The following is a 27328-nucleotide window of genomic DNA, read 5'->3' as shown; positions in this document are numbered from 1 at the left end:
AAGTGTCAGCAGCAGCAGCAACCTGGGGGGGAGGGGGGTGGGGGGTTCAGGTGGGGGTACTGTTGATATAATGTGAGTTGGGCATGGAGACAAAAACCCACCTTGTTCTGTTTTTTTAAAAAAAATTCTGTTGTGTAAGTAGTTTCACTGTAAGCTTTGGGATATGTTTATTGTTATTTTTTATTACTATCTGTATTTCTATTTTTGTTATGTAAAAACGCTCATTGAAAAAACTTTAATAAAACATTTATTAAAAAAAAAGAAGTGACTGTTACTCCGAGGGATCCCACAACTTTGAATTAAATTGGGGAACGAGAACGAACCACAAGAGTAAGTTTCATATCGACCAAATAACCGAATATCTGAAGTGTGCACGAACCTCATGCGTAACGAACAAGGAAGGGTGAGGTAAACTCGTCAGACTTGCATGCAAATCTAGAGGGATTGTGAACCGGAATATAGCCATAAGCGGTACCTGCTGTTCGATCGACTCAATATTTCCCTCTGTTCCAAATTTTAAGTAGAGAAGAGATGGCAGCGCAGATGATAGAGAAGATGATAAATCTGCAGCAGCAACCCGAGGTCGCAGTAGCCGACAAATCAGAGCAGTGCCCCATTTGGGAGGATGTGTTAAGAAAGTATTTAAAGGGGAAAGGATGGCCCCTTTGGTCGGACTTTTGTGCAAACACCGAGATAGGTCCAGAAAAGATAGGACAGACTTGGTGGGAGGATTTATGTAAGGTATATAAGAAAAATGCAGTTAAGTTCTGATAGCCAATGGCAATAGTGTGCTGCTTGGCACAGTTGCGAGGCACCGAGAAGGTCGTCAAGACGCTCCGCAGACAGTTAGTAGAAAAGGAGGAAGAGAATGAGGGAAACAGTAAAGAAAGTGAGAACATTATTGAGGAACTCCGGGAGAAGTTAGCCGCTAAGGTTAGGGAAATAACCGACGTTAAACGCGCCCACCAGTCTTGCACCTTAGCAGCTTCCAGACCCAGTACGACAAGGCCTATCAAGATACACAGCGCGCAGTCTTGATAAGAGAGGAGACCGAACACCAGGTCACCCAATTAACAAAAAAATGCGCCAATTTACAGGCAGCTTTAAGAGCGCTCCACCAGTCCACTAAAGAACAAAGACACAGCACCATTGACCACGTTAAATGCCAGCGGAAGATAGATAAGCTCCAGTTATTACTTTCAGTTCAGAATGGTTTTATGTGTGCCTTCGGGACAGACGAGACAGGTGAGGAAGAGAAGGCAGATTGGGAAGCGTTAACTGAAAGCGCGCAAATGTATGTTAAAGGAACGGAAAGTCAAAAACAGCCGCCACGCATCCCAAAAAAAAAGGCACCGGCAGCTCCGGCTGCACAGGTCGCACCAACCCCCACAGCTGCCCCGACACCCATGAATCTGGTTACTACAAAGAGAAGGATTAGAAACCAAGCAGGTCAAGATATCACCTACATCACCCCACTTTCGGTAACTCAGTTAATGGACGCTTGCAGTAAAATTACTCCATTTCAGCCCACCGCAGACCCGCATAGTTTCTTTGAGGAGGTGCGCCAACAAAAGGTGATGTACGGATTAGATGAGAGGGGGGAAGTTAAATTGATAGTAATGAGCCTCAGCCAGTCGGTAAGATCAGCTTTGCCTGACCCCCAAAATGTAGGAGGAGGAACCCTAGAGGAAATGAAGGCCGCAATATTAGATGCTATCGGATATAACAAAGGGGAACCGGTAGAGGGTTTGAACAAATGCAGGCAAAAGAAAGGGGAACATCCGACCGCCTTTGCCGGTCGCCTCTGGATACATTTCAAGGCAGTATACGGAAACTTAGACCGCGCTCACCTCGATGAGGAAGACACCACTAAATGGTCCCGTACATTAGTTTCACATGTCACTGAAGCAGGTAAAAGGGCTTGCGCGAATTATGACCTGGCAGATACCACGCATAATGAGATTTGGGTATTTAGATGCCTATCCATGGCATGGGAACAGTTACTTCAGGATCAGATGGACCAGAACAGAGGCCACAATGTACCCAGTCAGAACTAGCCAGGAAACCGCATAGATAAATGAAAGTAGAAGAGAGGAACATTACCCCAGAGAACAGTACCCCAGAGCATAAGCCCCAGCCCACACACCACGAGGTTCATGTTACAATTGTAGACAAGTAGGACATTTTGCCCGCGATTGCAGACAAAAATCCCCCACACCACCAACGACCCCAACAGCCCAACCCCCCACCCAGAAACAATAGGCCAGACCACGATCGCCAGCCGCGACAGCTAGAAGGCAACACTTGCCACATGCATAACATAAACGCCCGTTCAGATAACCTTGCTTATAACTCCCTAGATTGACGGTGTCCAGAGTCTCCAACATGGGTCTGTGACATGTGCTGGGATAATGTCGGAAGACCAGTAGTCACAGGCACAGTCCGGGGACAAGCAGTTGAATTTATTTGGGACACAGGAAGATCCCGAACCACACTAAACTCTGCAAACCTATTCCAAAAAACACCCTGGCCCACCATAGATACCATCACACTCAGTGGATTCACAGGCCACAGGCAAGAGGGATACATCACAGCCCCTATATCCGTCCAAAGAGGAAACGTAACCACTACCCACCCCGTTGTTCCAGTAGACCTACCCCCGACTGCGGAAATATCCTAGTGTTATGGGCCAGGTTTAGTGAACCCCAAAGTGTATCATGGAGTTCACCTGACCCACAACTTTTAATAGGTTGTGGTATGGGGAGCACACGGCCCACTCTACAGGTGTGGTACAGCAGAAATGGAAAAGTATTTTCTAAAGCAAAATAATGTTTATTCTATGAACTCAAGTTAACCTTTTTAAAACATAGTGAACATCTTAGCAACAAATAATTCAAATACAACCCCCAAAGAATACAATTGTAATCCTTAATAACTTCCCAAACATCCAGAAGACAGAAAAAACACATTTTAACAGAAGTACATTAGGTTTAGATTCTCTACTGTGAGCACTTATTAGTTATAAATCACCAAAAGATCGATTTACGTTCTTTAGATTACAAAGGGAGACTCTAATACCCCTTCTGGCTGTGACTGCAGCTATCCAGCTCTGAAAACAAAACTAAAACACACCCTGCAGCAAACAGCCTAAAACAAAAGTAAAATGCTGACAGACAGCCCAGCTCCACCCCCTCTCTGACATCACTGCAGTAATAAACACCCATTTTTAAAGGTACTCTCACTACAGATACTTATATACACACCCATTTATAAACACCCATTTCTTAAAGGTGCTCTCACATGACACTAGGCATAGACTTTATGAACTCACATAACCTCTCCTTCGACCCCATAAACAAGTGTGTCTGGCAAATGTCCAAGATAGCTAGAGCCCCCGCCACGCTCTCAGTAGGAGATTACAAAAACAGGATTTGCTCAGTTTGGGACTATTGGTTTAACCCTTCAGCAATTAGCACAGACGACACCATTAGATGGGTATTAGCCACACACAAAGGTGTGTTTGCCCAACACAAGGACGACTACGGGCACATTCCAGGTACGATTATGATCTCAGGTCCCGACCCCAAACCACAGAAACAGTATGGATTTCCACAGCAGGCTGCGGGCAAAATTTTAAAGGTAATTAACAGTCTGTTAAAACAAGGAGTGATTCGACCCATAGCTTCCACTAATAATGCCCCGATTTGGCCCGTAAAGAAACTCACCATTGACTACCGCGAACTAAACAAAGTTACCACTTTAGCAGCACCCACCGTTGCCACGAGTCCCGCGATCATGCTTAAGCAGGGAGTGCAAGCAAAGTATTTCACCGTGCTGGATATCAGCAATGGTTTTTGGTCCATTCCCCTAGAACGAGTTTGCCAGGATAAATTCGCATTGACTTTTCAAGGACAACAGTACATGTGAACATGTCTCCCCCAAGGCTTCCATAATTTCCCCTCCATTTTCCACAGACAGCTAGCTGCTGGTCTTTCCAACTCCTCCCGCTCCGAATGCCTAATTCAGTATGTAGACGACCTGCTCCTGCAAACCGATACCAGGAAAGAGCACGTAGCTCTATTGGCCGAATTACTAACCTTGCTCCAGTCCATTGGATGTAAGGTAAACCCCAAAAAGGCACAGTTATTGAGGGAAAAGGCACTTTATTTAGGCACTACTATGACACATGGCAAACGTGAAATTGAACAAAATTGACTCCATTGTGAACTTGCCCCTGCCCCGTAATGTAAGTGCCCTCTGCTCATTTCTAGGTTTAGTGGGATACTGCAGAAATTATATAGATAGTTTTGCCACCAATGCCGCCCCACTCTCAGAGCTTCTGAAAAAGAACACCCCATGGAATTGGCTTCCCCAGCACACAGACGCCATAGACGATTTAAAACTCGCCCTAGGTACAGCTCCCGCTTTACAAGTCCCCGACCCCGCCTTGCCCTACGCCATAGAAGTAGCAACTACCGACCGAACCCTCTCAGCAGTGCTCCTGCAGGAACGCCACGACCGATTAGGACCGGTAGCCTATGCCTCTAGAGTTTTAGACCCCGTAGAACAAGGATTTTCTGTCTGTGAATGACACTTGCTTGCAGTCTTCTGGGCAGACCAGTACTTTGCCTACATTACAGGCCTCAACCCAGTCACGATATTAACTGAGCATACTCCCACCCAACTGTTGTTAGACGGCAAACTAAAGGATGGCTCTGTTAGCCAGACCAGAGCAGCTCGCTGAACAGTCTTATTACAAGGCAGGGACATTTCAGTGAAACGCACCAAGACCCACACGTTCTTAGCAGACAATTTACAATATGCAGGGACCCCACACGAATGCCAGATAATTGCAGCCACACAACCCACAGGAACCTTTGATCCCAAATCATCACAGCCACATGTAAACAGTGAGACACAAAGTTCCCAAGACACAGAGGACACGGTAAAGATCTATGTAGATGGCTTCTCCACTGGTGAGGATGGAGTAAGAATCAGAGGATGCGGGATTTACATGGAGGACTCACCGGGACGCTCACTAGAAGAGGTATCTTTGAAATTACCCGGCCAATTTGGTTCGCAGGCAGCCAAACTGGCAGCCATAGCTTATGTAATTGATCAGCCAGACTCCTTTCCAACACCTGCGGACATACACTCTGACAGCTTGTATGTTTGCAACAGTCTAACAGAAATCCTTCCCCTATGGGCATCTCGAGGTTTTGTATCTGCCGACTGAAAACCCCTGCCCTCCGCCTTTCTCCTGAAACATATTCTTAAAAAAGCCACCGGTCGCACATACGGCATCATTAAAGTAAAGAGCCATCACCGCACCATCACCCCACCCCCCCAACCCCTTCCCCGGGATCACAAGGTCGACACCTTAGCTAAAGCTGGATCACGCACTGGTCACTTCTGGCTACCCCCGAGTGTGAACAAATACATTCAATCCAGGTCTCCCAAACCAATATTGAGGATTTATCTCAGGCACAGAAAGCAGACGACTCCCTCAAACAGATACTGAACGGCACCTACCCAGCCCCCTATATTAAATGGAAGGACACACTCACAATACAGGACGGAATAGTGTTGAAGGACGGAATTTATGTGGTCCCCACCCAAAACAGAAACCAGTTAATCTACCAATTCCATGACAGACACGGACATCAGGGAATAGACACAACCATTGTCCATTTAAGACCCTTGTGCTGGTGGCCCGAATTAAAAAGCGATGTCACACATTATGTTGAGAATTACCTCATTTGCGCCCAGAACAATCCAGAACATTATGCAAAGAAGGGGCAATCAAGACACACCCGACCTGTAGAAGGCCCCTGGACAAATCTGCAAATTGATTACTTTGGTCCCCCCCCCCCCAGAAAAGGTTTCAAGTACGTGCTAGTCGTCACAGATACATTTACAAAATGGGTCGAAGCATTCCCCACACGTTCAAACACAGCAAAGGCCACCGCTAAAATTTTGACCCAACAGATCTTTACGCGCTGGGATCTTCCACGCAGCATTGAGTCAAATCAAGGTTCCCACTTCACCGGCAGAGGAATGCAAAACGTTATGACCATTTTCGGTATCAAACAGAAATTCCACATAGCCTACCACACCCAGTCCAGCGGCATACGCGCATGAACCGCACTTTAAAAACGACCATTCGGAAGACGGTACTGAAGAGCAATTCCACTTGGGACATGGTACTACCCTTTTGATGCACAATCAATTACTCTCGAGACAAGGTGAGTCATAACTAATAGGCTTTAATCAGCTAGAACTGTTCCCAGCAGCTTCGATACAGAAAGTGAAGGCTGCTGGGACGGCATTGGTTCTTATACCCCACCTCTCAGGGCAGAGCTATGTACGTTAGCCAATGGTAGACTCCTAGGTCTAGCCAATGGTCATCCACCTCTCAGGTACTGCAATACCTGGTATTATCACATTCACCCCCTGTTAAATAAGAACCCAGCGGGGTGTTGGCCAGCATTACTGTCGCCTTTTGCATGGTAGGACCAGGTATGGAGGTACCGTGATGTTGAGGGTAACAGAAGAAGTGTTTATGGTGCAGCAATCAGACGATCGGGTGGCCTGGTCGTCCTTCTGGAGTGTCTGGGCATCGGCGATGATCCTGGTGGGGGCCCCGGCGGTTGTGGCTCCGGGAACGTGGTGTCTTCCTCCCAGGCAGCTTCGTCACCCCTAGGCGGCGCTGTTGGGGCGAAAAGTGGGCAGGGGGAGGGGCGCCTGTAGGGGGCGTTGGTGCCTGTTCTGCGTTGGGTAGGGGCGGCGGCAGTACTGAACCTCCGGTCAGGTGCTGCGTGGAGCGTGGGGGTGGGGGCAATGGTGCGGGTGCGCGTGGGGCTCCGGCGGGCGCCAGGTCCCGAAGGGAGACCGTGTCTTGACGGCCGTCGGGGAATGCTACATAGGCACACTGGGGGTTGGCATGCAGCAGGTGGACCCTCTCGACCAACGGGTCCGACTTGTGCGCCCTCACATGTTTCCGCAGCAGGACGGATCTGGGTGTCGCTAGCCAAGTTGGGAGCGAGGTCCCGGAGGAGGACTTCCTGGGGAAAACAAGGAGACGTTCGTGAGGTGTCTGGTTTGTGGTAGTACAGAGCAGCGGCCGGATTGAGTGAAGGGCCACTGGGAGGACTTCTTGCCATCGGGAGACTGGGAGATTACTGGACCGAAGGGCCAGCAGGACGGTCTTCCAGACCGTTCCGTTCTCCCTTTCCACCTGCCCGTTTCCCCGGGGGTTGTAACTGGTCGTTGTGCTGGAGGCGATGCCTTTGCTGAGCAGGAATTGACGCAGTTCGTCGCTCATAAAGGAGGACCCCCTATCACTGTGAATGTATGCGGGGAAACCGAACAGTGTAAAAATACTGTGGAGGGCCTTGATGACGGTGGTCGTGGTCATGTCCGGGCAGGGGATGGCGAATGGGAACGGGGAGTATTCGTCAATCACGTTCAGGAAGTACGTGTTGCGGTCAGTGGAGGGGAGGGGGCCTTTGAAATCCATGCTGAGGCGTTCAAACGGACGGAAAGCCTTTATCAGATGTGCTCTCTCTGGCCGGTAGAAGTGCAGTTTGCACTCCGCGCAGATTTGGCAGTCCCTGGTGACTGTCCTGACCTCCTCGATGGAGTACGGCAGGTTGCGGGTCTTAATGAAATGAAAGAAACGAGTGACCTCCTGGTGGCGTCAGGTTTGCAATCCGGGGTGAGGTTCGCAAACAGGGAAGGCGGGTCGACCTTAAGGGTCGCGATGCCGCAGACAGTAAGGGGGGGTATAGGGCTGCCAAATTTAAAGGGCAGGTTTTGTAGGTGGCACTGGAAATCCAGCCCAAGAAGGGTGGCTGCGCAGAGGTGCGGCAGAACGTACAGGCAGAAATTGCGGAATTCCCTGCCTTGGACAGTGAGGTTCGCTAGGCAGAACCTATTTATCACCACTGCGTGTGACTCGGAGGCCAGGGAGATCCGTTGGTTTACGGGATGGGTGACAAGAGAACAGCGCCTTATCGTGTCGGGGGTGGACAAAGCTTTCCGTGCTCCCGGAGTCGATCAGGCATGACGTCACGTGGCCGTTGATGGCGATCGTCGTGGTGGCTTTCGCTAGCGTCCGGGACTGACTCTGGTCCAGGGTAACGGAGGCCAGCTGCAGCAAGGGGGTGTTCTGGTCGGGCAGCGTGGAGTCGGATGTGTTGGGGGCTTGAGGCCCCATCCAAGATGGCGTCAGCCAAGGGTCGCACATGGAGTCCGGGGATGCCGAAGATGGCGGCGGCGAGGGACAAAATGGCGGCACCCACCCATCCAGCGTGGTGGCCGGGGTCAAAATGGCCACGGCCGTGGGTCGCACGTTGCCCGGGGATAGAAGGGCGGCGGTGGGCCTTGGATGGCCGGGACCTGAAAAAAAGGCTGCCGATAGTCGCCGGAGACCGCTGCCACGGCGCGGGCCTGGCAGACCGCGACATAGTGGCCTTTCTTGCCGCACCCTTCGTAGGTGGCGGTGAGGGCCGGGCAGGGCGCGCAGGGATGATTCACCTGGCCGCAGAAGAAGCAGCGTTGGCCGGCGGTGAAAACGGGCCGCCTTGCCGCGCAGGCCTGCGGGGTTAGCGGGAAAGTCTGGGGGGCTGCCACGACGGGGTGCCTCGCAGCCCAGGGGGGCGCCGTGCATCCGGGAGCAAATGCCAGTTCGTTTTTGTACACAACGTCCATGGACCCTGCCAGGGCCCGTGCCTCAGTGAGGCCCAGTGTGTCCATTTGAAGGAGCCTTCTGCGGATGTCGGGGGAAGTCATACCTGCCACAAAAGCGTCCCGAATTAAAAGTTCCGTGTGCTCGTTCCCCGTAACTGCTGGGCAGCCACAGTTTCGGCCCAGCACTAGTCGTGCCCGATAGAAGTCTTCCAGTGTTTCTTCTGGGCTCTGCCTTCTAGTTGCCAGCAGGTGACGGGCGTAGACCTGGTTCAGAGGATGGATGTAATGTCCTTCTAGCAGCTCCATAGCTGCAGCATAGTTCGCCGCCTCTTCGATCAGAGGGTAGATCGCAGGGCTGACCCACGAGCGTAGAAGGTGCATTTTCTGCCTTTCCGTGGGGGTGACGGCGGCCGTGTCGAGGTAGCCCTTAAAACACGCCAGCCAATGCTTGATAATAGCAGCGGAGTTGTCTGCGTGGGGGCTGAGCTGAAGGCACTCCGGCTTGATGCGGAGATCCATCCTTTCAGAAGTAATAGCTGATTAAATTGATGCACAATCAATTACTCTCGAGACAAGGTGAGTCATAACTAATAGGCTTTAATCAGCTAGAACTGTACCCAGCAGCTTCGATACAGAAAGTGAAGGCTGCTGGGACGGCATTGGTTCTTATACCCTGCCTCTCAGGGTGGAGCTATGTACGTTAGCCAATGGTAGACTCCTAGGTCTAGCAAATGATCATCCACCTCTCAGGTACTGCAATACCTGGTATTACCACACCTTTGCTCTCATGATTATCAGGAACACAGTTTCCAGTTTCACAGGTTTCACCCCCCACACCCTTATGACAGGGAGACCCATGAAAGGCATTGAATATTTATTAGGGCTCAATTTGGCGGATCCCGCAGTAACTGCTCACCCACGAAAAAGCAGTCCAACAGGTCACAGTAAACATTAAAGCTACACAACTAGCTGTTGCTGTCCGACTAGGCGCTAGGAAAAAGCAGAGTAAAGCCAGCTTTGACAAAATGGTTCATCCCACAGAGTATGCAGTCGGCCAGCAAGTTATGATCTCGTTGTACAACTCCAGCTCCTTCCTAGCCCCTAAATTCGCAGACCCCTACTCCATCTCTGACAAAGTAAGCCCCGATGTGTACAAGATAGCGTACCCCAATGGTAAGACTGGTTGGTTCCACATCAACCAACTCAAACTCTACGGATCACAATGTAGTCACGCCCATGACTTAGCCTTGGTGATGGGAGAGGATGACGCTCTGCCCACTGACGACTCAGCCCAATGCCCACTCCAACCCTCCCCCCGTCAGGACGACATTCTCCCCTCGACTCTGCCCATAATCACAGGTTACAACCTCGAACTTGACTCTGATGAGAGCCTCCCGGATTTGATTGCCATCCCTAGCGACCCCCCCGCCATCAGCTACCCTAGCCCCCGGAATGACGCCTTGGGTTTTCTCGACCTCTTGTATGACCGTCCCCGCCCAACGACTCTTCCTACACCCGCTCCCAGCAACTTTGCTTCCACTTCCAGTTCCCGACTACCCACCACCACACAACAACCCCGATACTCCCTTTTGGCACCGTGACAATTCCTACAGGTTGGTAAGACATAACGATTCGGACCACCAACAGGCCTACGCTACTACCGCCTGGAATCTGCAGACACGAGTATGGCAACCAGGAGAAGGTGGTGATTTAAGCGATGAGCCCCTTCTGGGAAATGATTTAACCGAACTGATGCACGCAAATATTTGAGGTGTCCAGGTGATGAGAAATGGACACTGCCTAAGAATTAAGGTGTCCACATTTCTGATGGAGCCTGCCTGTCTTCTTGTTTTTAACCTCCTCTTCTTTCCAACACATGGTTTTAATCTATGTCGGCCCGACACTCGGTTATGCAGTTGTAATTACTCCTCTGATTCAACCGTCAGACACGGTCTACTGACCAATGGCAGTTGAAGGCACTACAATATGACTACAAATTCTTCCTGTTCATCCCGGTCACCCAGGTGGGGAGTCACGGCACTGATCCCCGCCCTACCTGAGGGTCCCAAAATTAACCGGTCAATAAGGCTCGGGAATAATGGCACTAATCCCTGCCCTACTTGGGGATCCCACCCATTCTTCTCCCGCAGCGGCCCACAGGCACCCCACGTTTTTCATCAGGCTCTCTGGAATGGTTTACTACACCCTTTGCTGCTTTGGGCAGGTCTTGAATCTTCCTTTCCGCTCCAAATCTAAACCCTTCTTTCTTCCACTGTTCTTTCAGGCACCTTCGGGTCACTTCCTAAGCCACTGGGACAAAACTCTATACAACTGGCCACCCTGAAATTCAGCTGGTTAAGCAAAGCCTCAACCTCCCATGGTTGCTAGTAAATATGGAGAATGGGCGAAGAAAGCATCCACCCACTCCTCGCATCGACCAGACAAGCTGTGAGACACTTGAATACTTGAATTTAGACACTTGCATTTGTACCTCTCCAAATTTAAAAAAAAATGGGGGAGTCACACACAGCAACAATCATAAAGGGAAATTGGAACTAAGAGAGAGAGACTAACACACACAGATATTACCCAATGATACTGACATGACACTATGCTTGATTCCCTAGGATTACATGGAAACCAGACACCGCAGGATGAACCCAGCCCCCATGATCTCCGTCTGGATAATTGCCGTACTTACCGGACTCCGAGCACAAGATACCCAAGACTTTCCACAGCCCGGCGGTCTGTGGTATCGTCCCCCAGATGCAGGGGAATGTGAGAGTGGCACCCTATGCGTGCGTAAGAACACAAGCATCATATTTGGGTGCAATAACCAACGGACAATTTACAGAAAGCCCAATGGGTCCACATCAGAATGTTACATTCGCACAACTGGGAAAGGAGATTGGTGGGAACCAACTAATGAAGGGTGCCCCAAATAAATTGGATGTTTAAAGAGAAGTGCAGGGAATACATTCGGAATTGGACAAAATTGCCCCGGGGCACCCACTAAAGGTAATTTGGCAATATACATAATTAGAGTAGGAACTAAGCCAGCCCCGAGCGACACCACCCCACAGACCACCTTCAGTCAGGTTACCACAAAACAACTGTTAGAGATAGAGACCGAAACCCCCACTTGGTGGGAAGGCATTGCAAAATGGAACCCACTCTCATACATAATAGAGACCCTCCTCCTGATTTCAGTAATCTATAGTGTAGTCCTCACATTCAAACTCTGTAAATGGAAGGCAAAAGCATCCCGGTCCCCTTATATACACAGTTCAACCCCCCTTCTTTGGACTTCGATAAAGCTGTCATAAGAATGTACAACTTACAAAAACTGTGATAACCGCTGCTAAATGGACCCTTTGTACTTCTGTGCTGATGAAATGTGATAGGAGGAAAGAATGTGGTGCTGCGGTTTACGTTTGTAGATTTTGTGTTATAGATAATTCTTTAGGTAAAACCAGCAGCATGAATGTAGCATAGAAAGTTTAGTTAGCAACCAACCGTTTAGTATGAATTTAAGTTCAATTAATTTATATGAATTTAATTTGGATATATAATAGTCAGTTATAGTGAATTGTTTTAATGAATGTATGTAATATTAATGAATTAGGTAAAATTGTGCAATACATTTAGGACAGAGTAGAGTAGGACCTGAACTGACTGACCAGTGGCCGGCTTGATAAGGTAGACTACAGGATCAAGACTGTGGTCCACCACGCTTCGCATTCAGGATCAAGAGGACGGAGTGCAACCAGGTAAAATGGCCACCTGCAAAGGACCATGGGAATTGTGGTCAATTTGGGACACAAACAGATACACAGCCTCTGTGTATTGTGCAAAGAAACCAGACTTGGCTGAAACTTGTATCCATTAAGAGTCGATCACCATTTCCCCCAGGACAATAGAGTTTGAATCAAGGAGTTACAAAAGTAGCAGACTAACCAGTGCCACCCCCACCTTATTTGGAAAGGCCTACGTGCTTGGGACAATGATTGCTGGGACCCGCCCAGCTATTGTGGTATTGCCCCCTAATTGGCTGAGATCGATGAGGGTGATTGAAAACCCTATCAATCCATTGGACCTGGAGTAAGGACCACCCAAAAGGACGTGAAAGAGACAAAGGATAAAAAGCCCTGCGCACTAGAGAACATGTCTCTTTTGGGACCAGCCTGTGCGCGACCAACTGTAGCAGAACAACCAAGTTCAAGGACCCGCGACCATTCCTTAAGGACGAGCCCAGCTGAGACGAACCCAACAACTTCCAACCGACCACGTGGACCCGGATAAAGGCCTTATCTCGCACAGTGTCGGTCACTCGAAGTTAAGTAAAGGTCAGCTCAATAGTTTAATACGGAGCCGCGTGTATTATTGCATAGAGATACAAGTCTTGTGTTATTAATAAACTGTGTTTTTGAGCTAACATACTGGTTGTGTGGTCATTTGGTCAATATAAGAAACAGCTTGTGGTTCACATAAAGGGTAAGAAACAGCAACACTGCCAAGGGCGTGGAGCTTTTTTTGCTCACTCTGAAATGAAAGGCATTTGAGAATGCTTCTGCTTGGTTTTGAGCAGGGTGAGGCAAATGCAATAACCATTACACTACAGATGCACTGCGCTCCCAAGGAGTGGAAGGTAGACTGGGGTAAACTGGATTAATGATATCAATTACCATGGGTTTCTGAGATGTGTTTGAACCCTTTTCAGGTCAACTAATTTTTAAAAGGTCACTCCTTAAAGGGGCACTGACTGAAACAAGGAGCAAAGGAAACTTAAAAACTCAAACTGTGATTAAAAGGGCCCATAAAAGCACAGATTTTCTTCTTAAATTGGCTTAATTGTCTTTGCCTCTAACTGGAGGTTGTTTGGAATAACGAGAGCTCCATTATATAGGTACACTGCATTCTATCAAGATACCACAGGGATCAGTGTTGGGACCTTTGCTGTTTGTAGTATATATAAATGATTTGGAGGAAAATGTAACTGGTCTGATTAGTAAGTTTGCAGACGACACAAAGGTTGGTGGAATTGCGGATAGCGATGAGGACTGTCTGAGGATACAGCAGGATTTAGATTGTCTGGAGACTTGGGTGGAGAGATGGCAGATGGAGTTTAATCCGGACAAATGTGAGGTAATGCATTTTGGAAGGGCTAATGCAGGTAGGGAATATACAGTGAATGGTAGAACCCTCAAGAGTATTGAAAGTCAAAGAGATCTAGGAGTACAGGTCCACAGGTCATTGAAAGGGGCAACACAGGTGGAGAAGGTAGTCAAGAAGGCATACGGCATGCTTGCCTTCATTGGCCGGGGCATTGAGTATAAGAATTGGCAAGTCATGTTGCAGCTGTATAGAACCTTAATTAGGCCACACTTGGAGTATAGTGTTCAATTCTGGTCGCCACACTACCAGAAGGATGTGGAGGCTTTAGAGAGGGTGCAGAAGAGATTTACCAGAATGTTGCCTGGTATGGAGGGCATAAGCTATGAGGAGCGATTGAATAAACTCGGTTTGTTCTCACTGGAACGAAGGAGGTTGAGGGGCGACCTGATAGAGGTATACAAAATTATGAGGGGCATAGACAGAGTGGATAGTCAGAGGCTTTTCCCCAGGGTAGAGGGGTCAATTACTAGGGGGCATAGGTTTAAGGTGAGAGGGGCAAGGTTTAGAGTAGATGTACGAGGCAAGTTTTTTACGCAGAGGGTAGTGGGTGCCTGGAACTCACTACCGGAGGAGGTAGTGGAAGCAGGGACGATAGGGACATTTAAGGGGCATCTTGACAAATATATGAATAGGATGGGAATAGAAGGATACGGACCCAGGAAGTGTAGAAGATTGTAGTTTAGTCGGGCAGTATGGTCGGCACGGGCTTGGAGGGCCGAAGGGCCTGTTCCTGTGCTGTACATTTCTTTGTTCTTTGTTCTTTTGTTTGACAGACTTGATGAAGCAGCTGGTTTATTTGCTCCTACTGTCCTTAATCACCCCTCAGCACACTAACATTCCAAATCATTTATGTGAGTCTAAACAAAGTGCACCGCGGAGGAAATTTAATAAACTGATTCAGTTAATAGTTTTCTGTTGGAAGTACAGTAGAGTTCAGTGAATTAATCCCTTTAATTCCTGAATCAAACATTAAGAGATACGTTTCAACAAATGATTGGACGCAACAAAAAAAAACGTTTTACCACAGATTAAATCCTTGTACTGGTTACTCACTTGAGCCAGTTATATCATAAAATGGTTAAAACAATAATTATTTTAAAAAGACAATTATGCATTCGACCACCAGCCCTCTCAATGCACTTTAGAGGCAATTAAGTACTTGTGAAGTGCAGTCACCCTTACTCCCACATGATGTCATTGGGTAGTACAATCATAATCAGATAATTTGTGTGGGATAAATATTGGCCAGGACACGATGATTAACCCCCTTACTCTTTGTGGAATATAGTGCCATGGGATAGTTTCCATCCACTCCAGCAATGCAGTCCAGATACAAAACGTTGGATGCGAAAAATGAAAGTATTTTATTGAAAAATGGAGGTATAATTCTATAAGTATAAGCAATGAATACAAAACACATAAAAGTAACTTATCATTGGCGAATTTCCAATCATTTTCATGAATAAAGAATGTATGGACGCTGACGGTACATTCCAGGAGTAAGGCTTGCAATGGTCAGAGGCAGATAGCCGGGTGAATCACACAGCCCCACACTCTTACCCAGTGACTCGGAGTTACAGACGTGTCCACCGCCTTTTCTTGTGACAGGGGCAAGTGTTTGTGACGCCGCCGTGTGTAACTTGTTGGAGGAGCGGCTGGGTGGGGAGGCACAAGCCAAAAATTCACCCCTGACACACGCGTTTCCGACGTTAACACGACTCTGCTCCATCCAGCCGCCTTCACTACAACTGCAGCGCCTCGGTTGATGACTTGGGAGGCAACAAGGGGAAGCGAGTTAAGATGAGTGACACAGGCCTCTACGCTCTTGACGACTTAAACATTTGCGCCGTACCCATACCAGAAGGATCCTCGTCAACGAAAAGGACCCGAGGAGCAAATGCATCGACCAAGCCACCGTCCGATCGGGACAGAAATCAACTGCAAGTACAGTTAGAGGTGGGGCAAAGTAGCTGTTAGATACGTGTGTACAACTGGGGGGGAAATAAAAGAGTTGAGAGAAACATCTAAACCGGTTTCTTGTTTTCAGAGCAAGCCTCACCAGGCCATCACCATCGCAGTGTCCTCCAGGACACTCTTTAACATGGCTGATGAAAGGGCCATCTATGAGTCTGACGGGCTGGAGTCTTATGTGAAATACCAACTGGACCACGAAAACGAACCACTCAAGAAAGGATTAGCCTTCGCCTTAATGAAGGTAGGACTCCAGCGTCCTCTTAGGACCCATCCTGGTGCTGAGCATCCCCTATTGCTGAATCAGTTTGATACATTGTAAGTAGATCATTGGAAACAAATATTACTCAGTAACAACTTTCCTCCTTGCCAGCACAACGTGCATTTTTAGCTCCGTGAAGAAAGCTTTCAGAAACAGGTTGAGCATATTTTGTGGGCCTGTGGTGCCTTTGACAGTCATTGACTTTGCATAGCGTCCAAGATTATATTTAATCTGGACTCCAGATTAAGTATAATCTTCATCTCAAGGTGGGTGAGAGGGCTATGGTGATCAGACATAACTCCATTCCCATTTCAAAATCATACATCCTGTCCTTTGGATTATTCATAGTTAACATGCAAAGTCTGCATTAATTTTGGAAGCATAGAAATACCGAGATTGTTATAGAAATCAGGTCGTGGACTCTGCAGTTCTTCTCCAATCACATGATACCACAATAATGAGGTTGTTAACAAAACATTGCAATCAACCTTTCCTCAAATAAGAGGACCAAAAATGTGCATAATACTCCAGGTGTGGTCTCGCAATGCCTTGTATAGTTGCAACAACACTTCCTTACCTTTCTACTCTATTCCTTTAGCTATAAATGCCAATATTTAATTTGCTTTCTTTATTATCTCCTGTACTTGTATGCTCTTTTTCTGTGACTCATGTCCCTCTGCAACGGAGCACCCCGAAATCGCTCCCCTTTTAAATAATCTGTTGCTTCCCATTTTTCCGACCAAAATGCATGACCTCATACTTGTCCACGTTAAACTCCATCTACCACATTTTGGCCCACTCTCCTAATCTATTTATATCCATTTGTCAGGTTCGTAATTCCTCTGCGACGTATTGTCCCATATATTTTTGTGTCATCTGCAATTTGGCTATAGAACCTTCTATCACTGTATCCAAGTCGTTTATATAGATTATAGATAGCTGAGGCCCAAGGGATCAAAACCTGTGGCACTCCACTTCTTACATCTTGCCATCCAGAAAAAGACCCGTTTATCCCAGCTCGCTGTCTTCCGTTCGTCAGCCAGTCTTCTAGCCAAGCTAATAAATTCCCCCTAATCCCATGAGATCTAAACTTGTGAATTAAACTTCTGTGCAGCACCTTATGAAATGCCTTTCAGAAGTCCTGATATACTACATCTACAGGATCCCCATTATCCACTTTGCCTGTTACATCTTTGAAGAACACTGACAAATTTGTCAACCATGATTTGCCCTTCATAAATTCATGCTGACTGATGGATAGCATTTTCACTTTCCAAATGTCTTGACATTATTTCCTTAATAAATGATTCTAACAATTTCCCAACAACAGATGTTAAACTAACTAGTCTCTAATTTCCCACATTCTGCCTCCCTCCCTTTTTGAATAAGAGCGTTACATTAGTATTTTTCCAATCTAGTGGAACCTCCCCCGTGTCCAGGGAATTTTGGAATATTATAACCAATAGATCCACAGTCTCCACTGCCACTTCCTGCAACACCCTAGGATGTAGGCCATCAGGCCCGGGGGACTTGTCTGTCCTCAATCCCAATAGTTTGTTGGGTACCGTTTCTGTATTGATGTTAATTGTTCTAAGTTCCACCATTTCTATTACCTATATGAATGGTATTCGTGTCCCCCACCGTGAAAACTGAGGCAAAATATTGATTTAACATCTTTGCCATTTCTGTGTTCCCCACTATTAACTCTCCGGTTTCATCTAACAAAGGACCAACATTCACTTTAGCAACTCGCTTCGTTTTCTGTGCTTATAGAAGCTTTTGCTATCCTTTTTGGATATTTTGCACTAGTTTTCTTTTGTAATTTACCTTAGCTCTTTTTATCACATTTTTAGTATCAGTTTATGTTTGAAAGTTTCCCAATATTCCAGCCTGCAACTGGTCTTTGCAATATGATATACCTTAGTTTTTATCTTTATATTGTCCTTGACCTCCTTGTTTGGCCATGGATGTTTTTACCCCTCTTACCATCTTTCTTCCTCACTGGCATATATTTTAGTTGTGAGAAATTGATTATCTCCTTGAACAACTGCCACTGGTCATCAGCTGTCCTATCTTTTAGCCTTTCTGTCCACTGTACTCGGGCCAAACTTGTCCTCATACCTATGAAATTTCCTTTGTTTAATTCCAGAACGCAAGTGGAGGACCCCACTTTCTCACCCCCAAACTGAATTTTGAATTCTACCATACTATGGTCACTACTCCCTAGAGGATCCTTAACTATGAGGTCATTAATTAAACCCTCCTCATTACACAATTAAATTTAGTTTTCTGGGTTTCTTTGCAGGTCCACTATGCCCATCAAAGTCAACCCCCCCCCCCCCTCGCCCCAACCTTCCTCACAAGGTCACACTTCCCCTTTATGCTTTCCCCGGCCCCGCAAACAAGGCCCTCAACCCCACCACCCTCTTCGCCAGAGCCTGCCAACTTGACCCTGGCAAAATCTCTTTCCCCTACCCTCCCAAACTTGGTGTCCAATCTCAGCGATGATTTCCACTGCGGACTACCTGCAGTCCCAACAGTGGCCACTGCTCCTGCCTGGCCTGATGAGGCCAGCAGGTCCCTGAAGCAGAACTTCCAGTTCCTAAGGTGTAGAAATCTGGCTCTTCCAGCATAAAACAGCTAGTTGACAGTCAGATGGCAGCAGGGCAGCCAATTCTTCCCTGGGTAACCTTTGTTCCAATTTTTTACCAGGAGTGGAGGTACTCTGAGAATCTGAGGGATCAGGGTGTGAATCTCAAAAGGCGAGTATGCAGATACAGAAAGTAATGAAGAAAGCTAATAGAGTGTTACCATTTATTGCAAGAGGAATTGAATACAAAAGTAGATAGGTTATACATTAGTTATACAGGGCATTGTTGAGACCACACCTGGAGTACTAAGTTTCGAAGAATGAAAGGAGATCTTATTGAGGTCCGTAAGATGGTAAAGTGGATTGACTGGGCTGATGTAGAGTGGATGTTTCCCCTTTTGGACCATCTAGAACAAGAGGCTATTGTTTTAAGCTAAAGGCTGGCAGATTTAAAACAGAAATGAGGAGGAATTACTGCACTCAAAGAGTCGTGAATCTGTGGCATTCTCTACCCCAGAGTGTAGTGGATGTTGGAACACTAAACAAATTAAAAGTAGCAAATTTGCATAGTCATAGCAACATAGAAAATAGGAGCAGGAGCAGGCCATTTGGCCCTTTGAACCTGCTCCACCATTCATTATGATCTTGGTTGATCATCCAACTCCATAACCTGTTCCCACTTTCCCCCGTATCTTTTGACCCCCTTCACCCCAAGTGCTCTATCTAACTCATTCTTGAAAACATACAATATTTTGGCCTGAACTACTTTCCATAGTAGCGAATTCCACAGGCTCACCAATCTCTGGGTGCAGACATTTCTCCTCCTATCAGTCCTAAATGGTCTACCCCGTATCCTCGTACTGTGATCCCTGATTCTGGGCTTCCCTACCATTGGAAACATCCTTCCTACATCTACCCTGTTAGAATTGTATAGGTTTCTATGAGATCCCCCTCGTCCTTCTGAATTCCAGCAAATAAAGTCCTAACCGACTCAATCTCTGCTCACCGGTCAGTCCCCACATCCCTGGAATCAGTCTGGTGAACGTTAGCTGCACTCCCTTTAAAGCAAAAAAATTCTTCCTCAGATAAGGAGACCAAACATCACACAATATTTCAGGTGCACTTTTTATACACTAAGGCCCTGTATAATTGCAGCAAGGCATCCCTGCTCCTGTGTACCCGAATCCTCTTGCTATGAAGGCCAACATACCATTAGCTTTCTTTACCGCCTGCTGCACCTGAGTGCTTACTTTCAGTGACTAGTGTACGAGGACACCCAGGTCTCGTTGCACATTCAGATAATCCGCCTTCCTGTTTTTTCTACCAAAGTGGATAACCTTCAATATCCACATTATACTGCATCTGCCATTCATTGGCTCACTCACTCAACTTGTACAAATCACACTGAAGCATCTCTGCATCCTCCTCAAAGCTCACCCTCCCACCCAGCTTTGTGTCATCTACAAATTTGGAGATATTGTGTTTAGTTCCTGCATCTAAATCATTAATACATATTGGGAATAGCTGGGGTCCGAGCACTAGACACTGCCTGCCATCATAAAAAGACCCGTTTATTCCTGCTCTTTGTTTCCTGTCTGCCAACCAGTTTCTATCCTCCCGATACACAAATCCAATATGTTTAATTTTACATGCAGATCTCTTATGTGGGACTTTGTCGATAGCCTTCTGAAAGCCCAAATAAACTATATCAATTGTACCCCCTCATCAACTCTACTAGTTACATCCTTGAAGAATTCCAGTAAATCTGTCAACCATGATTTCCCTTTAGTAAATCTATGCTGATTCTGTCCAATCCTGCCACTGTTTTCCAAGAGTTCTGCTATTAAATGTTTTATAATGGACTAATCTAGCATTTCCCCCACTACTGACAAAGGCTTACTGGCCTATAATTCCCTGTTTTATCTCTAATACCCTTTTTAAATAGTGAGGTTATATTAGCTACCCTCCAATCTGGAGGAACTGTTCCAGAGTCTATAGACTCTTGGAAGATGACCACCAATGCATCCACCATTTCTCGGGCCACTTCCTTAAGTACTCTGGGGTATAGATTATCAGGCCCTGGGGATTTATCGGTCTTCAATCCCATCAATTTCCCCAGTACCATTTCCCTATGAATATTAATTCCTGCCAGTTTCTCCCTCTCACTAAACCCTGTGTTCCCCAACATTTCTGGTATGTTATTTGTGTTCTCCTTTGGTGAAGACAGAACAAAAGTAGGTATTCAGTTGAACCATTTCTTTGTTCCGCATTATAAATTCCTCTGTTTCTGACCATAGGGGATCTACATATGTCTTCACTAATCTTTTTCTTTTCACATATGTATAGAAACTTTAACAGTCAGTTTTTGTATTCCCCGCAAGATTTACTTGTAGTCTTTTCCCCTTCTTAATCAATACCTTGGTCCTCCTTTGCTGAATTCTAGTCTGCTCCCAATCCTCAGGTCTGTTATTTTGAATGCCGCTTCCTTGGATCCAATACTATCTCTAATTTCCCTTGTAAGCCATGGTTTGGCCACCTTTCCTGGTTTACTTTTGCGCCAAATGGAAATAAACAATTCTTGCAGTTCACCCATGAGCTCTTTGAATGTTTGCCATTGCTTATCCATCTTCATCCCTTTAAGTAACGTTTCCCAATTCATCAGAGGCAATGTGCCTCGTATCATCCAAGTTTCCTTTATCAAGGTTCAGGACGCTAATCTCAGAATCAACTATGACCAAGAGCCCTAACACAACTAGATAGCCAATTATTACTTTCTTATTACACAATACCCAGTCTAGGATGGCCCGTTCTTTAGTTGGTTCCTGAATGTATTGGTCCAGAAAACCATCCCATATACATTCCAGGAATTCCTCCACTATATTATTATTATTACTAATTTAATTTGCCCAATCTTTCTGCACATCAATGTCACCCATAATTCCAGATGTTCCTTTATCAATTGCATTTCTAATTTCATGGTAAATGCCATTCCCAACATCACCACGACAGTTTGGGGATCTATATACAACCTCCACTAATCTGTTTTGTTTCTTTTGTTTTTCTCGGCTCTATCCATTCAGATTCCACATCGCTGGAGCTAATATCCTTCCTCACTATTGCACCAATTTCCTCTTTAACCAGCAATGCAACTCCATTGCCTTTTCCTAAATACTGAATACCCCTGGATGTTCAGTTCCAACTCTGGTCATCCTGCAGCCATGTCTCCATGATTCCTTCTCTATCATACCCATTTACATATATTTGTGCGACTTATTCATCCACCTTACTGCAAATGATCCGTGCTTTAAGGCACAAAGTCTTAAGGCTTGTCTTTAACATTACTTGTCCCGTTCCCACTATTTTTCACTCTGGCCCAGTTTGATTCTGGCCATTGATTACTCTGCCTTCACTTTTCTTATTCCCCTTACTGTTCTTGTCCTTGATACCCTCTCCTCTGATTCTTTGCGTAGGTTGCCAGCCCCCCTGCCATTTTAGTTTAAACCCTCCCCAACCACTCTATCAGATACTCCTCCAAGGACATCAGTCGTGGTCCTGCCCAGGTCCTCCCCCAAAATTGGCCTCAATGTCCCAGGAACCTGAACCCCTCCCCATCACACCATTTCTTTAGCCAAGTATTCATAGGATATATCCTGCTATCTCTGCTCTGACTAACACGAGGTACTGGTAGTAATCCTGAGATCACTACCTTTGATGTTCTACTTTTCAACTTACTTCGTAAATCCCTATATTCTGCTTTTAGGACTTCATCCCTTTTTTTTAACCGATGTGGTTTGTACCAATGTGTAGCACGACCATTGACTGTTCACCCTCCCCCTTCAGGATGTCCTTGTAGCTGCTCTGAGACAACCTTTCCCCAAGCACCAGGGAGGCAATACACCATGGGAAGCAATACACCATCCTAGTGTCTCCTTTAGTTTTCGGCAACATAAACTCCAATCTATTCACCATCCAATGTAATTCCCTATAGCTATTGCATCCCCACACTTTTTATTCCTCGCCTGCGCAGCAGAGCCAGCTGTGGTGAAATGAATTTGACTGTTGCTGCTCTCCCCTGAGAGGCCATCCCCCAACTGTATCCAAAGCAGTATCTGTTTTGCAGGGGAATGGCCACATGAGATTCCTGTACTATCTGCCTCATCCTCTTGATTTTCCTGAGGTTCACCCATTCCCTTCCTGGCTGTGGACTCTTAGCCTGCGCTGTGACCACCTCTCTATATGTGCTATCCACTACACTATCTACCTCACAGATACTCCGCAGTGTCTCCAGCCGCTTCTCCAGCTGCGATACCCAGAGCTGCCGCTGGAGACACTTCTGCACACATGTTGGCCCCGGGTACTTACAGTCAGTTTCCATGAGATACATGAACACAGGAATTTATATTGTTATGATCACCTAAGAGAGCAATCACATTTAAAAGATATTTGAATTCTCAGTGACCAATTTAACGGAATAGCATGACAATATTTTAAGTTTAACACTTTAACACACTAAAAGCAACAGTGAGCAAACATTGCTTAGCGGGCAACTAATACTCTAAACACCGAAAATATGTTAGTTAATGCCTTCACGTGACCAATAACTCCAATCAACATATATACTTTCCACAGATTGGCAGTCTTTTCAGGAAACAGTCCAAAGTCACTTCCAGCTTCGAATGGACTGCTCTCCATTTTACTGAGTTGTAATGTCCAGTAAAATAAGTAAAGTCGCCATAGTCCCAGATGACCATAGGCTGCTTTCCCATTTGAGAGGGAGAGCTGACTGGTGGTTATTTAACCTGAGGGTTATCACACCTCAGGCGAGGGGCAAAGTTGAGAAAGTGGGCCTTCATGAATAATCTTAGTCAGTACATGATGTGGAGATGCCGGCGTTGGACTGGTGTGGGCACAGCAAGAAGTCTTACAACACCAGGTTAAAGTCCAACAGGTTTATTTGGAATCACTAGCTTTCAGAGCGTAGCTCCGTCTTCAGGTGAGTGAAGGGGTGGGTTCCACAAACACATATAAACATATATAGACAGAGCCAATGATGCAAGATGACACTTTGGATGCAAGTCTTTGCAGGTAATTAAGTCTTTACAGGTCCAGATGGTGAGACTGGAGAGGGGAATAATCACAGGTTAAAGAGATGTAAACTGTCTCAAGCCAGAACAATTGGTAAGATTTCGCAAGCCCAGCCCGATGGTGGGAGGTGAATGTATTGAGACATGACTCCAAGGTTCCGGTTGAGGCGGTACTCATGTGTGCGGAACTTGGCTATCAGGTTCTGCTCGCCGATTCTGCATTGTCGTGCATCCTGAAGGCAGCCTTGGGGAACGCTTACCCGAAGATCAGAGGCTGAATGCCCTTGACTGCGGAAATGTTCCCCGACTGGAAGGGAACATTCCTGCCTGGTGATTGTCGCGTGATGTCCATTCATCCGTTGTCGTAGTATCTGCATGGTCTCGTCAATGTACCACGCCTCGGGACAACATTCCCTGCAGCATATGAGGTAGACAATATTGGCCGAGTTACACAAGACTTATTTACCTACAAAGATTTGCATTCAAAGTAGCATCTTGCATCATTGGCTCTGTCTATATATGTGTGGGTGTAACCTGCCTCTTCACTCACCTGATGAAGGAGCTAAGTTTCCAAAGCTAGTGTTCCAAATAAATCTGTTGGACTTTGACCTGGTGTTGTAAGACTTCTTACTTAGTCAGTACAGGAACTCAACCCATGCTTTTGGCCTCCTTGCTTTGCATCGCGAACCAGCTGGCAAGCCAACTGAGCTAAACGGCGTCCATCAAGAAGAAATCCCTCAGACTGATGAGATTTCCTGAACCGACTATCAGCAACAAGGCTCACGCTGGTGGTTCCTTCTGGCCTCTCCAGAGGAAATTTGTCAATGATATGAAATCTCTGCAATTTCTTTCCTATTATCCAGAGGTCAAGCGTTCATTAGCATGCTGCCTGGTAGCTAGCAGAGAACAGTTTTTCCCTACTTCTCACAACTGGTGCTGGTTTGCTGTCTCCCCCTGCACTGACCCGTGTCACGTGAGAGTACCCTTTAAGAAATGGGTGTTTAAGAAGTGTACCTTTAAGAAATGGAGCTGCTCATGTTACTGGAGTGATGTCAGAGTGTGGGTGGAGCTGAGCTCTACTCCTGCTTTTTTTTAGTTTCAGTTTGAGAAGAGCTTGGGTGTGTCTATGTTTCAGGGAGCTGCATCTGAAGTCTGCCATCCAAAGACCATCTTAATCATTTGGTGAATTCAGAATTCTAAATGATTTCAGTATTGAATGTAAACCCTAATGTTTAGAGGTTTGTTAAGTTTTTGGATGTTAAAAGAACAGCTTACAGATTACTTAGTATTGTATTCTTTGGAGGTGTATTTTAATTGATGGTTGCTAAGATGTTCACTGTATGTTTCAAAAAGGTTAACTTTAGTTCATAGAATAAACATTGTTTTGCTTTAAAAAATACTTTTCCATTTCTGCTGTACCACACCTGTAGAGTGGGCCGTGTGCTCCCCATACCACAATCTAGTAAAAGTTGCGGGTCAGGTGAACTCCATGATACACTTTGGGATTCTCTAAACCCTGGCCCATAACACCCGCCCCCCTCTTTCTTTGTTCCAGTTCAAAGTCTCGGAGACAGAACATCTTCACATCTTCAACAACAAGAACACCTGCTTCTGCTTTTGTTTGAGGCTTTATGCATTTCAGTAGCACCTGACCTGGGTCCCCATGGTAACAAAGCCACACAGGGTAGAACTTGTAGCAAACCGCATGACTCAATTTGTTACTCTATTTTACCATAAATTAAAGAAACCATTTGTAACATAACCCCCTTATAAAACCTAATTCGTAACAATGTGGACATTTCAAAGAAAGAATAGATGATATGATTTAAGCTGGTGACTGAATTATGTCTATACATTTTGATCCTCACTCCTGTATTATATCAACCAGGGGAAGACACATTACATGTGATATCTATCTAACTTGTCTCTCATTTCTTATGTTGCTTTTTCTCATACTATCCTTTTAAAAGTGAAATAAAGGGGAAGTTGTTCAGGTTGTTCTACAAATGTTGTAGCAAGAAATGGGAAGATGCTCACTGGATGGATATAAGAAAATGTAAAAACATGCTAATAAGTTGATTACAAAATTGAATGCGCAGAAAGAAACCGAGAAACAAATGTTGTGTTTCGGGCTATACGTTAAGTTAACTGGTGAGTTGCAGAGAAATTGTGGCTCTCAGCAGCTCTTTGCTCTCATCCCTACCTCCTTTTTTGTTTCTTTATCCTTTCATGGGATGTGGGCATCACCAGCAAGGCCAATATTTGTTGCCCATCCCTTGAACCTCTGTGGATTCAGAGTTACATGTAGGCCAGACCAACTAAGGACAGTGGACTTCCCACCCCAAAGGATGTTCATGAACCAGATAGGTTTTTACAACAATTAATATCAACTGTTAGTTCCAGATTTTTATTGTATTCAAATTTCACCATCTTCCGTGGTGGGATTCAAATCCGGGTCCCCAGGTTACTAGTCCAGTGACAATACCACTACACCACTGCCTCTCCTTACACCCACTGCAACCCTCACCCCTTCTTGCATAGAATTGGATAGAATGTTATAGCACAAAAACAGCCACTTGATCTGAAAGTCTATGCCAATGTTTATGCCCCACATAAGCTTCACTGACTCTCCAAAGGCGACATGGTGAAAGTCTAAAGGCCTTCACCCTCAACTCTCCTCTCCCATCTGTTCCCCTCCAAAGAGATTTTGGTTGCTTTCAATATTGAACTTGATTGTACTTTTAAACAATACATCATACGAAGATTCGGAAAGACAATCTATCTGTCTCTCTGCGCAAAGGTATCAGCAATTTTATTGCAATAAAATACAGTTGTAATAGCTATGGATTTTCTACTTGCTTTAAAATTGAACTACTTTTTTAAATAGAACTAATTTTGGAAAACGATACTGTGGACGAAATTTAACATCATCACACTCAGTTTTTCAGTGTTATACCAATATTGGGACGGAAGCAATTTTGTATTGTAATGTCCTTCAACCAATCTCCTTCCAAAATGCTGCCAAATTAGAAGGTGGCAATTTCTATAGACGCAGGCTACCTTCCTGAAACAGACCTGGTTAAACCACACCTGGAATACGGCAAATAGAACTGAGCAGCCGCACCTTAGGCAGGATATATTGACCTTGAAGGATTGCAGCATAGATTTGCTAGTATGATACCCGGACTCCAAAGGTTAAGCTACAAGAAGAGATTAAACAAAATAAAATTATATTCTCTAGAATTTAGAAGTTACGGGATGATTTGATTGTGGTGTTCAGAACATGAAGGAGAAAAGTTAGAATGAAATAAATTATTTTTGCTAGGTTAAAATTCTAGTACCGGAGGATAACCTAAAAAACAGAGTAAAATCTTTCATGGAGTTAAATTAGGTAAACATCTTTACGCAAAAGGTAGTGGAAATTTGGAATTCTCTTCTGCAAATGACAATTGATGATCAATTATTAATTTTGAAACTGATGTCCCATCCAGGAAACACCAGCCTGGTTACTTTATAAAACGTTGTAGCTGTTACAAGGGGGCATAACTATAAGAT

General features: G+C 45.8%; 1 protein-coding gene across 3 annotated transcripts in view; it reads left to right on the top strand.

Moving 5' to 3' along the window:
- Nucleotides 1–15486: 15486 nt before the first annotated feature.
- The window catches only part of LOC140410610 (cytosolic 5'-nucleotidase 1A-like), a 193872-nt gene continuing 182030 nt past the window's right edge, over nucleotides 15487–27328 (top strand). Inside the window, exons 1-2 of one of the 3 annotated variants that reach the window (XM_072498912.1) lie at nucleotides 15487–15822; nucleotides 15914–16081. In XM_072498912.1, the coding sequence (XP_072355013.1) occupies nucleotides 15667–15822; nucleotides 15914–16081 (324 nt within the window). In that variant the 5' untranslated portion in view covers nucleotides 15487–15666. The remainder of the gene's footprint in view (nucleotides 15823–15913; nucleotides 16082–27328) is intronic. The other 2 variants (XM_072498914.1, XM_072498913.1) reach the window with 2 other exon arrangements.

Source organism: Scyliorhinus torazame, chromosome 4 (assembly GCF_047496885.1).
Source record: "Scyliorhinus torazame isolate Kashiwa2021f chromosome 4, sScyTor2.1, whole genome shotgun sequence".
Classification (NCBI taxonomy): Eukaryota; Metazoa; Chordata; class Chondrichthyes; order Carcharhiniformes; family Scyliorhinidae; genus Scyliorhinus; species Scyliorhinus torazame.
Note: the sequence above shows the minus strand (reverse complement) of the source record. Positions and strands in the feature narration are given on the sequence as shown.